We start from the raw sequence: 12549 nt of genomic DNA on the forward strand, positions 1-12549 counted from the left end.
AGAACATGTTCTGAAATGGCTTGGCGGTATTAAAGCGTAACATGTTCTGAAATGGCTTGGTGGTATTAAAGCGTGACATGTTCTGAAATGGCTTGGTGGTATTAAAGCGTAACCACGTGACATGTTCTGAAATGGCTTGGCGGTATTAAAGCGTAACATGTTCTGAAATGGCTTGGTGGTATTAAAGCGTGACATGTTCTGAAATGGCTTGGTGGTATTAAAGCGTAACCACGTGACATGTTCTGAAATGGCTTGGCGGTATTAAAGCGTAACATGTTCTGAAATGGCTTGGCGGTATTAAAGCGTAACATGTTCTGAAATGGCTTGGTGGTATTAAAGCGTAACATGTTCTGAAATGGCTTGGTGGTATTAAAGCGTGACATGTTCTGAAATGGCTTGGTGGTATTAAAGCGTAACATGTTCTGAAATGGCTTGGTGGTATTAAAGCGTAACATGTTCTGAAATGGCTTGGTGGTATTAAAGCGTGACATGTTCTGAAATGGCTTGGTGGTATTAAAGCGTGACATGTTCTGAAATGGCTTGGTGGTATTAAAGCGTGACATGTTCTGAAATGGCTTGGTGGTATTAAAGCGTGACATGTTCTGAAATGGCTTGGTGGTATTAAAGCGTGACATGTTCTGAAATGGCTTGGTGGTATTAAAGCGTAACATGTTCTGAAATGGCTTGGCGGTATTAAAGCGTAACATGTTCTGAAATGGCTTGGTGGTATTAAAGAGTAACATGTTCTGAAATGGCTTGGTGGTATTAAAGCGTGACCACGTGACATGTTCTGAAATGGCTTGGTGGTATTAAAGCGTGACATGTTCTGAAATGGCTTGGTGGTATTAAAGCGTAACATGTTCTGAAATGGCTTGGTGGTATTAAAGCGTGACATGTTCTGAAATGGCTTGGTGGTATTAAAGCGTGACATGTTCTGAAATGGCTTGGTGGTATTAAAGCGTAACATGTTCTGAAATGGCTTGGTGGTATTAAAGCGTAACATGTTCTGAAATGGCTTGGTGGTATTAAAGCGTGACATGTTCTGAAATGGCTTGGTGGTATTAAAGCGTGACATGTTCTGAAATGGCTTGGTGGTATTAAAGCGTAACATGTTCTGAAATGGCTTGGTGGTATTAAAGCGTGACCACGTGACATGTTCTGAAATGGCTTGGTGGTATTAAAGCGTAACATGTTCTGAAATGGCTTGGTGGTATTAAAGCGTGACCACGTGACATGTTCTGAAATGGCTTGGTGGTATTAAAGCGTGACATGTTCTGAAATGGCTTGGCGGTATTAAAGCGTAACATGTTCTGAAATGGCTTGGTGGTATTAAAGCGTGACATGTTCTGAAATGGCTTGGTGGTATTAAAGCGTGACATGTTCTGAAATGGCTTGGTGGTATTAAAGCGTAACATGTTCTGAAATGGCTTGGTGGTATTAAAGCGTGACATGTTCTGAAATGGCTTGGCGGTATTAAAGCGTAACATGTTCTGAAATGGCTTGGTGGTATTAAAGCGTGACATGTTCTGAAATGGCTTGGTGGTATTAAAGCGTGACCACGTAACATGTTCTGAAATGGCTTGGTGGTATTAAAGCGTGACATGTTCTGAAATGGCTTGGTGGTAGAACATGTTCTGAAATGGCTTGGTGGTATTAAAGCGTGACATGTTCTGAAATGGCTTGGCGGTATTAAAGCGTCACATGTTCTGAAATGGCTTGGTGGTATTAAAGCGTCACATGTTCTGAAATGGCTTGGTGGTAGAACATGTTCTGAAATGGCTTGGTGGTAGAATGCTCTGTACTCTGTGTTCTACAACCAACCCAGCCAGTCTGACTGGAGGATTTACTGAAACTAACTTTCCAAACTGAACACTCAACATTTCAGGAAAATGTTTTGGTGTAGTCCACACGTCTCAGTTACTGCCGTGAACAACAGTCTTATGTAGGCCCTACACTCTTTAACTTGTACATTTAGAAAGGGTCAGACTTGATGGTAACAGAACGTCCTGACTCACTGAGAGAGTGACCCTCATTGGGAAGGTCCGGTCCAAGTTCTGAAAATGCCTTCTAAGATCAGGTCTGATGGCTCCACTAGTTCCCTGATCACTAGACCCAGTATAACACCTGCGAATGCTATCTAACAACAAATGATAGTCCCCCACTAGTTCCCTGATCACTAGACCCAATATAACACCTGCTAATGCTAACAACCCACTAGTTCCCTGATCACTAGATCCAGTATAACACCTGCTAATGCTTATCTAACAACAAATGATAGTCCCACTAGTTCCCTGATCACTAGACCCAATATAACACCTGCTAATGCTATCTAACAACCCACTAGTTCCCTGATCACTAGACCCAGTATAACAACTGCTAATGCTATCTAACAACAAATGATAGTCCCACTAGTTCCCTGATCACTAGACCCAGTATAACACCTGCTAATGCTTATCTAACAACAAATGATAGTCCCACTAGTTCCCTGATCACTAGACCCAGTTTAACACCTGCTAATGCTATCTAACAACAAATGATAGTCCCACTAGTTCCCTGATCACTAGACCCAATATAACACCTGCTAATGCTATCTAACAACAAATGATAGTCCCACTAGTTCCCTGATCACTAGACCCAGTATAACACCTGCTAATGCTTATCTAACAACAAATGATAGTCCCACTAAGCGCAAATCAGATGGGATGGCATATCACTGCAGAATGCTGTGGTAGCCATGCTGGTTAAGTGTGCCTAAATTTGTGCTTAGTGGGACTATCATTTGTTTTCCAACAGGACAATGACCCAACACACCTCCAAGCTGTGTAAGGGCTATTTGACCAAGAAGGAGAGTCATGGAGTGCTGCATCAGATGACCTGGTCTCCACAATCACCCGACCTCAACCCAATTGAGATGGTTCGGGATGAGTTGGACTGCAGAGTGAAGGAAAAGCAGCCAACAAGTGCTCAGCATATGTGGGAACTCCTTCAAGACTGTTGGAAAAGCATTCCAGGTGAAACTGGTTGAGAGAATGCCAAGAGTGTGCAAAGCTGTCATCAAGGCAAAGGGTGGCTATTTGAAGAATCTAAAATGTATTTTGATTTGTTTAACACTTTTTTTGGTTACTACATGATTCCATATGTGTTATTTCATAGTTGATGTCTTCACCACTATTCACCAATGTAGAAAATAAATAAACACCCTTGAATGAGGAGGTGTCCTAAAACTTTTGACCGGTAGTGTAGACAGGTGTGTGCCTTTCCATGTCATGTCCAATCAACCACCGGTGGACTCCAATCAAGTGGTAAAAACATCAAGGATGATCAATGGAAACAGGATGCACCTGAACTCGATTTCAAGTCTCATAGCAAAAGGTCTGAATATTTAAGTAAATTAGCAAAATATTATAATAACCTGTTTTCCCTTTGTTATTATAGGGTACTGTGTGTAGATGGATGAGGGAAATGTTTTATTCAAACACATTTAGGCTGTAATGTAACAAAGAAATGTGGGGAAAGGGGTCTGAGTACTTTTCGAATGCACTGTATGTAGTGCTATGAATATTATGTATTCCATTTATGGTGTTGTTTCCTGTTTGGACCCCAGGAAGAGCAGCCGCTGCCTTGGAAACAGATAGAGATCCTAATAAAATAATACCAAAACTCCACTTCTGCCTAGATAGATATGATGCTCTGTCTATGAAACGGAGACAGGCAACAACACAACACAATTCTTTGAAGAGAAGTTGTCTGGGTGTAGGCTGGGCGATATAACCCAGATATCCTAATGCTTTAGGAGGAGAGTGTGACAACACATTCATTCTAAGTGATTTCAATCGGTCTTTCTCCATTCTGATTGGTTTGAAGTTTATTTGAACAGTATAAAACAATTTACATTTCTGAATTTCCTGCACTCATTTGAGATTATTTCCACACTGCCATGTAGGGCTGCACGATACGGGCAAATAAATCTAGGCCTTATTTTTAACCAAACGTTGCAATTGAGATTTAGATCGGAACACTTGTGTGAACTGTCGGAATAATGGAAAAATTATTATTCTAATTATGTAGTTAGAAGATAAGTAGGCACTTTGAATAAAGTGTTGTTTGACATGACAATGAATAAAAATGCCAGAGGCATTATTGTGACAAGGTAGGAACCAAAGTGTTGGTCAGGGTTTCCTAGGGGACCCTATAATCTTTGGTTAAATTAAACGTTCTCTCTTAGCTACTTCATGTAGCTAACATATTCATGCTTCGCCTTTCCCTCTTTGATTTAGAAGATACTGTTGCACAAACAACAGTTTGTTGCACAAACAACAGAGGGAGAGATGGAGGACAAGGGGAGGGAGAGACGGAGGAGAGGAGAAAGGGCTGAGGAGAGGAGAAAGGGCTGAGGAGAGGAGAAAGGGCTGAGGAGAGGAGAAAGGGCTGAGGAGAGGAGAAAGGGCAGAGGAGAGGAGAAAGGGCTGAGGAGAGGAGACCGATGATATCCTCATAAAGAACCTCTCCTAAACCTGTTGGCCACACGCTCAATATAGCATTCCTGTAAGGCACCTGCTTGGATGATTCTAGTAAGGACAGGAGCCCAGCCTTCACAGTGCCCTGCTGCACGTCTCCACAGACAGGCATGTCAATGTGTTGGTTCCAGTCATAGGCAGTTAAGTACCATTCACATGCCTGGACTTGTTCTCAATACCGTCAGACCAGACATGGGCTGCTTTTCAAACTCATAAAAGACACACCCTCGTCCACTTACCCTCGCTGTACGCCCTTGGGGGAACCCCCCACACACCCTCATCCACTTACCCTCGCTTTACGCCCTTGGGGGAACCCCACACACACACACTAGTATGATGAAATCAATGATGTTGAAATAAGGGTCTCTGTACTTACATATTCCTTGACATTTTTGGTTTTCACTGCTTTGTATGAATAGTAGGCAGGATACAGGGTCCCGAAGACGAGCCTGTGTGGAGACCAGAGAAATAGGAAACCATCAGCGTCAAACCATTTACCACCAAGAGAACACAGAAAGGACACATTCAGTTCAACTACAGCAACAAGCCGAAACACCGAAAGCATCATTAAATCACAGGCTGCTAAGAGCTGCTGAGTTTCCTGTAGTCCTCCATGTAGCATCATAAATCACAGGCTGCTAAGAGCTACTGTACTGAACTAGTCTCCTGAGTTTCCTGTAGTCCTCCATGTAGCCTGGTGTTAGGGTGCACTACTACTCCCTACACATGGGGGGAGCTGTGGCTGTACTGAACCAGTCTCCTGAGTTTCCTGTAGTCCTCCATGTAGCCTGCTGTTAGGGTGCACTACCACTCCCTACACATGGGGGGAGCTGTGGCTGTTTCACAACAGTCTCCTGAGTTTCCTGTAGTCCTCCATGTAGCCTGCTGTTAGGGTGCACTACCACTCCCTACACATGGGGGGAGCTGTGGCTGTTTCACAACAGTCTCCTGAGTTTCCTGTAGTCCTCCATGTAGCATGGTGTTAGGGTGCACTACCACTCCCTACACATGGGGGGAGCTGTGGCTGTTTCACAACACAGATTTGATCCAACATGTGCTCTTCATTTACACCCTGGGGTCCAAGCTTGTTTTGGGGGGTATTGGGTTCAGTGGGGACTCAGGGAGAGAACCCAGCACGTCCCAGTGAGTGGACGACCCCCACCAGATGTAAAGCCTGGTTGTATGCCAAATGGCATCCTATTCCCTTTATAGTGCACTACCCATGAGCCCTGGTCAAAAGTAGTGCACTACCCATGGGGCCCTGGTCAAAAGTAGTGCACTACCCCATGAGCCCTGGTCTAAAGTAGTGCACTACCCCATGAGCCCTGGTCAAAAGTAGTGCACTACCCATGGGGCCCTGGTCAAAAGTAGTGCACTACCCATGGGGCCCTGGTCAAAAGTAGTGCACTACCCATGGGGCCCTGGTCAAAAGAAGTGCACTAACCATGGGGCCCTGGTCAAAAGAAGTGCACTACCCATGGGCTCTGGTCAAAAGTAGTGCACTACTCATGAGCCCTGGTCAAAAGTAGTGCACTACCCTATAGGACCTGGTCTAAAGTAGTGCACTACCCTATAGGCCCTGGTCTAAAGTGGTGCACTATACAGGGCATGCTGCCATATGGGATGTCCACCATGTATTATATATAGTCCTTATAGAGGTAATAACATGGCTATATACAGAGAGTACCGGGTAATAACATGGTTATATACAGGGAGTACCAGGTAATAACATGGCTATATACAGGGGGTACCAGGTAATACCATGGCTATATACAGGGAGTACCAGGTAATAACACGGCTATATACAGGGAGTACCGGGTAATAACACGGCTATATACAGGAAGTACCGGGTAATAACACGGCTATATACAGGAAGTACCGGGTAATAACATGGCTATATACAGGGGGTACCAGGTAATACCATGGCTATATACAGGGAGTACCAGGTAATAACACGGCTATATACAGGGAGTACCAGGTAATAACACGGCTATATACAGGAAGTACCAGGTATTAACACGGCTATATACAGGAAGTACCAGGTAATAACACGGCTATATACAGGAAGTACCAGGTAATAACACGGATATATACAGGAAGTACCAGGTAATAACACGGCTATATACAGGGAGTACCAGGTAATAACACGGATATATACAGGGAGTACCAGGTAATAACACGGCTATATACAGGGAGTACCAGGTAATAACACGGCTATATACAGGGAGTACCAGGTAATACCATGGCTATATACAGGAAGTACCAGGTAATACCATGGCTATATACAGGGAGTACCAGGTAATAACATGGCTATATACAGGGAGTACCAGGTAATACCATGGCTATATACAGGAAGTACCAGGTAATACCATGGCTATATACAGGGAGTACCAGGTAATAACACGGCTATATACAGGAAGTACCAGGTAATAACACGGCTATATACAGGAAGTACCAGGTAATAACACGGCTATATACAGGAAGTACCAGGTAATAACACGGCTATATACAGGAAGTACCAGGTAATAACATGGTTATATACAGGGAGTACCAGGTAATAACATGGCTATATACAGGGAGCACCAGGTAATAACATGGCTATATACAGGGAGCACCAGGTAATAACATGGCTATATACAGGGAGCACCAGGTAATAACATGGCTATATACAGGGAGCACCAGGTAATAACATGGCTATATACAGGGAGCACCAGGTAATAACATGGCTATATACAGGGAGCACCAGGTAATAACACGGCTATATACAGGGAGCACCGGGTAATACCACGGCTATATACAGGGAGTACCGGGTAATAACACGGCTATATACAGGGAGTACCGGGTAATAACACGGCTATATACAGGAAGTACCGGGTAATAACGGCTATATACAGGAAGTACCGGGTAATAACATGGCTATATACAGGGGGTACCAGGTAATACCATGGCTATATACAGGGAGTACCAGGTAATAACATGGCTATATACAGGGAGTACCAGGTAATAACATGGCTATATACAGGAAGTACCAGGTATTAACATGGCTATATACAGGAAGTACCGGGTAATAACACGGCTATATACAGGAAGTACCAGGTAATAACACGGATATATACAGGAAGTACCAGGTAATAACACGGCTATATACAGGGAGTACCAGGTAATAACACGGATATATACAGGGAGTACCAGGTAATAACACGGCTATATACAGGGAGTACCAGGTAATAACACGGCTATATACAGGGAGTACCAGGTAATACCATGGCTATATACAGGAAGTACCAGGTAATACCATGGCTATATACAGGGAGTACCAGGTAATAACATGGCTATATACAGGGAGTACCAGGTAATACCATGGCTATATACAGGAAGTACCAGGTAATACCATGGCTATATACAGGGAGTACCAGGTAATAACACGGCTATATACAGGAAGTACCAGGTAATAACACGGCTATATACAGGAAGTACCAGGTAATAACACGGCTATATACAGGAAGTACCAGGTAATAACATGGTTATATACAGGGAGTACCAGGTAATAACATGGCTATATACAGGGAGCACCAGGTAATAACATGGCTATACACAGGAAGTACCAGGTAATAACATGGCTATATACAGGAAGTACCAGGTAATAACATGGCTATATACAGGAAGTACCGGGTAATAACACGGCTATATACAGGGAGTACCGGGTAATAACACGGCTATATACAGGAAGTACCAGGTAATAACATGGCTATATACAGGAAGTACCAGGTAATAACACGGCTATATACAGGAAGTACCATGTAATAACACGGTTATATACAGGGAGTACCAGGTAATAACACGGCTATATACAGGGAGTACCAGGTAATAACATGACTATATACAGGAAGTACCAGGTAATAACATGGCTATATACAGGAAGTACCAGGTAATAACATGACTATATACAGGAAGTACCAGGTAATAACATGGTTATATACAGGACTATATACAGGGAGTGCCAGGTAATTGAGGTAGATATGTACATAAAACTAGGAATATAGTGACAGATCAGAGTAGCAGCGTATGTGATGAGTCATAACAGTAGACGCTATGTGACGAGTCATAACAGTAGCAGCGTATGTGATGAGTCATACAAGTTAGTGAACATGACGATAGTTGAATAGTTCAAATAGCTTCCTGCACTAACTAGTTAGAAATTAATGGGAAGGGAAAACCTAGTCAGTGGTACAACGATCCATTCAACTGAAATGAGTCTTCTGTATTTAACCCCTCTGGATCAGAGAGAGGGCTGCCTTAATGAGTCTTCTGTATTTAACCCCTCTGGATCAGAGAGAGGGCTGCCTTAATGAGTCTTCTGTATTTAACCCCTCTGGATCAGAGAGAGGGCTGCCTTAATGAGTCTTCTGTATTTAACCCCTCTGGATCAGAGAGAGGGCTGCCTTAATGAGACTTCTGTATTTAACCCAACCCCTCTGGATTAGAGAGAGGGCTGCCTTAATGAGTCTTCTGTATTTAACTCCTCTGGATCAGAGAGAGGGCTGCCTTAATGAGTCTTCTGTATTTAACCCCTCTGGATCAGAGAGAGGGCTGCCTTAATGAGTCTTCTGTATTTAACCCCTCTGGATTAGAGAGAGGGCTGCCTTAATGAGTCTTCTGTATTTAACTCCTCTGGATCAGAGAGAGGGCTGCCTTAATGAGTCTTCTGTATTTAACCCCTCTGGATCAGAGAGAGGGCTGCCTTAATGAGTCTTCTGTATTTAACCCCTCTGGATCAGAGAGAGGGCTGCCTTAATGAGTCTTCTGTATTTAACCCCTCTGGATCACAGAGAGGGCTGCCTTAATGAGTCTTCTGTATTTAACCCCTCTGGATCAGAGAGAGGGCTGCCTTAATGAGTCTTCTGTATTTAACCCCTCTGGATCAGAGAGAGGGCTGCCTTAATGAGTCTTCTGTATTTAACCCCTCTGGATCACAGAGAGGGCTGCCTTAATGAGTCTTCTGTATTTAACCCCTCTGGATCAGAGAGAGGGCTGCCTTAATGAGTCTTCTGTATTTAACCCCTCTGGATCACAGAGAGGGCTGCCTTAATGAGTCTTCTGTATTTAACCCCTCTGGATCACAGAGAGGGCTGCCTTAATGAGTCTTCTGTATTTAACCCCTCTGGATCACAGAGAGGGCTGCCTTAATGAGTCTTCTGTATTTAACGCCACTGGATCAGAGAGAGGGCTGCCTTAAAATTCAACGTTGTCGGCGCCCGGGGAGCAGTTGTTGTGAGTTAACTGCCAGTTCGGGGATTCGAACCAGCGATCTTTCGGTTACCGTGCCAACACTTAACCTCTAGGCTACCTGCCACCCTTGGGGGTAGAAGCTGCTCAGGGTCCTATTGGTTCCAGACTCGGTGTATCAGTACCACTTGCCGTGCGGAAACAGAGAACAGTCTATGAATAGGGTGGCTGGAGCCTTTGACCGTTTTTTGTGGCTTCCTCTGTCACCGCCTGGTATAGAGGTCCTGGATGGCAGGCAGCTTGGCCCCAGTGATGTACTGGGACATACACACTACCCTCTGTAGTGCCTCGCGGTGGGATGTGAAGCAGTTGTCATACCAGGCGGTGACGCAGTCAGTCAAGACGCTCTCAACGGTGCAGATGAAGAACATTGAGGATCTGAGGGTACCATCTCCACCACTGCGTAGGTGTGTTTGGACCACGATAGATTGTTATTGATGCGAACACAGCGGAACCTGACGCTCTCGACCCGCTCTACTACAGCCCCGTCGATGTGAACGGGGGCGTGCTCGACCCTCCGTTTCCTGTAGTCCACGATGTTGTCCTGGTAACCCACGGTCAGGTCTCTGGGACACAATCATTGGGTCACAGATAATCCAGATTATCCATCTGTAGATGCTTACAGGATGGTCGTACTATCAACAAACTACCTGCAATTACTTGCTACGGTTAGGGTAAGGGTTAACGTTAAGGCTAGGGTTAAGGGTTAAGAGGTTAGGGTTCAGGTTAAGGGTTAGGAGAAGGAGAAGGTTAGAGCTAGTGTTAGTAGATCGTCCATCTGAAGGAGAAGGTTAGAGCTAGTGTTAGTAGATCGTCCATCTGAAGGAGAAGGTTAGAGCTAGTGTTAGTAGATCGTCCATCTGAAGGAGAAGGTTAGAGCTAGTGTTAGTAGATCGTCCATCTGAAGGAGAAGGTTAGAGCTAGTGTTAGTAGATCGTCCATCTGAAGGAGAAGGTTAGAGCTAGTGTTAGTAGATCGTCCATCTGAAGGAGAAGGTTAGAGCTAGTGTTAGTAGATCGTCCATCTGAAGGAGAAGGTTAGAGCTAGTGTTAGTAGATCGTCCATCTGAAGGAGAAGGTTAGAGCTAGTGTTAGTAGATCGTCCATCTGAAGGAGAAGGTTAGAGCTAGTGTTAGTAGATCGTCCATCTGAAGGAGAAGGTTAGAGCTAGTGTTAGTAGATCGTCCATCTGAAGGAGAAGGTTAGAGCTAGTGTTAGTAGATCGTCCATCTGAAGGAGAAGGTTAGAGCTAGTGTTAGTAGATCGTCCATCTGAAGGATAAGGTTAGAGCTAGTGTTAGTAGATCGTCCATCTGAAGGAGAAGGTTAGAGCTAGTGTTAGTAGATCGTCCATCTGAAGGAGAAGGTTAGAGCTAGTGTTAGTAGATCGTCCATCTGAAGGAGAAGGTTAGAGCTAGTGTTAGTAGATCGTCCATCTGAAGGAGAAGGTTAGAGCTAGTGTTAGTAGATCGTCCATCTGAAGGAGAAGGTTAGAGCTAGTGTTAGTAGATCGTCCATCTGAAGGAGAAGGTTAGAGCTAGTGTTAGTAGATCGTCCATCTGAAGGATAAGGTTAGAGCTAGTGTTAGTAGATCGTCCATCTGAAGGAGAAGGTTAGAGCTAGTGTTAGTAGATCGTCCATCTGAAGGAGAAGGTTAGAGCTAGTGTTAGTAGATCGTCCATCTGAAGGAGAAGGTTAGAGCTAGTGTTAGTAGATCGTCCATCTGAAGGAGAAGGTTAGAGCTAGTGTTAGTAGATCGTCCATCTGAAGGAGAAGGTTAGAGCTAGTGTTAGTAGATCGTCCATCTGAAGGAGAAGGTTAGAGCTAGTGTTAGTAGATCGTCCATCTGAAGGAGAAGGTTAGAGCTAGTGTTAGTAGATCGTCCATCTGAAGGAGAAGGTTAGAGCTAGTGTTAGTAGATCGTCCATCTGAAGGAGAAGGTTAGAGCTAGTGTTAGTAGATCGTCCATCTGAAGGAGAAGGTTAGAGCTAGTGTTAGTAGATCGTCCATCTGAAGGAGAAGGTTAGAGCTAGTGTTAGTAGATCGTCCATCTGAAGGAGAAGGTTAGAGCTAGTGTTAGTAGATCGTCCATCTGAAGGAGAAGGTTAGAGCTAGTGTTAGTAGATCGTCCATCTGAAGGAGAAGGTTAGAGCTAGTGTTAGTAGATCGTCCATCTGAAGGAGAAGGTTAGAGCTAGTGTTAGTAGATCGTCCATCTGAAGGAGAAGGTTAGAGCTAGTGTTAGTAGATCGTCCATCTGAAGGATAAGGTTAGAGCTAGTGTTAGTAGATCGTCCATCTGAAGGAGAAGGTTAGAGCTAGTGTTAGTAGATCGTCCATCTGAAGGAGAAGGTTAGAGCTAGTGTTAGTAGATCGTCCATCTGAAGGAGAAGGTTAGAGCTAGTGTTAGTAGATCGTCCATCTGAAGGAGAAGGTTAGAGCTAGTGTTAGTAGATCGTCCATCTGAAGGAGAAGGTTAGAGCTAGTGTTAGTAGATCGTCCATCTGAAGGATAAGGTTAGAGCTAGTGTTAGTAGATCGTCCATCTGAAGGAGAAGGTTAGAGCTAGTGTTAGTAGATCGTCCATCTGAAGGAGAAGGTTAGAGCTAGTGTTAGTAGATCGTCCATCTGAAGGAGAAGGTTAGAGCTAGTGTTAGTAGTCTGTAGAGCATCTACAGGTGGACTATCCAAATCAAACAGAAATCATTGTTTGCCTGCAGAAATAGACCCTGTCCCGCCCGGGGCAGGCAG

At 44.2% G+C, this 12549-nt stretch overlaps 1 protein-coding gene across 1 annotated transcript in view; it reads right to left on the reverse strand.

Annotated features, from left to right (window-relative positions):
* Positions 1–12549, reverse strand: part of reep3b (receptor accessory protein 3b) — a 96654-nt gene that overhangs the window by 69798 nt on the left and 14307 nt on the right. The window contains exon 2 of the mRNA XM_055936578.1: positions 4894–4966. Within this exon, the coding sequence (XP_055792553.1) occupies positions 4894–4966 (73 nt within the window). The remainder of the gene's footprint in view (positions 1–4893; positions 4967–12549) is intronic.

Source organism: Salvelinus fontinalis, chromosome 1 (genome assembly GCF_029448725.1).
Source record: "Salvelinus fontinalis isolate EN_2023a chromosome 1, ASM2944872v1, whole genome shotgun sequence".
NCBI lineage: Eukaryota > Metazoa > Chordata > Actinopteri > Salmoniformes > Salmonidae > Salvelinus > Salvelinus fontinalis.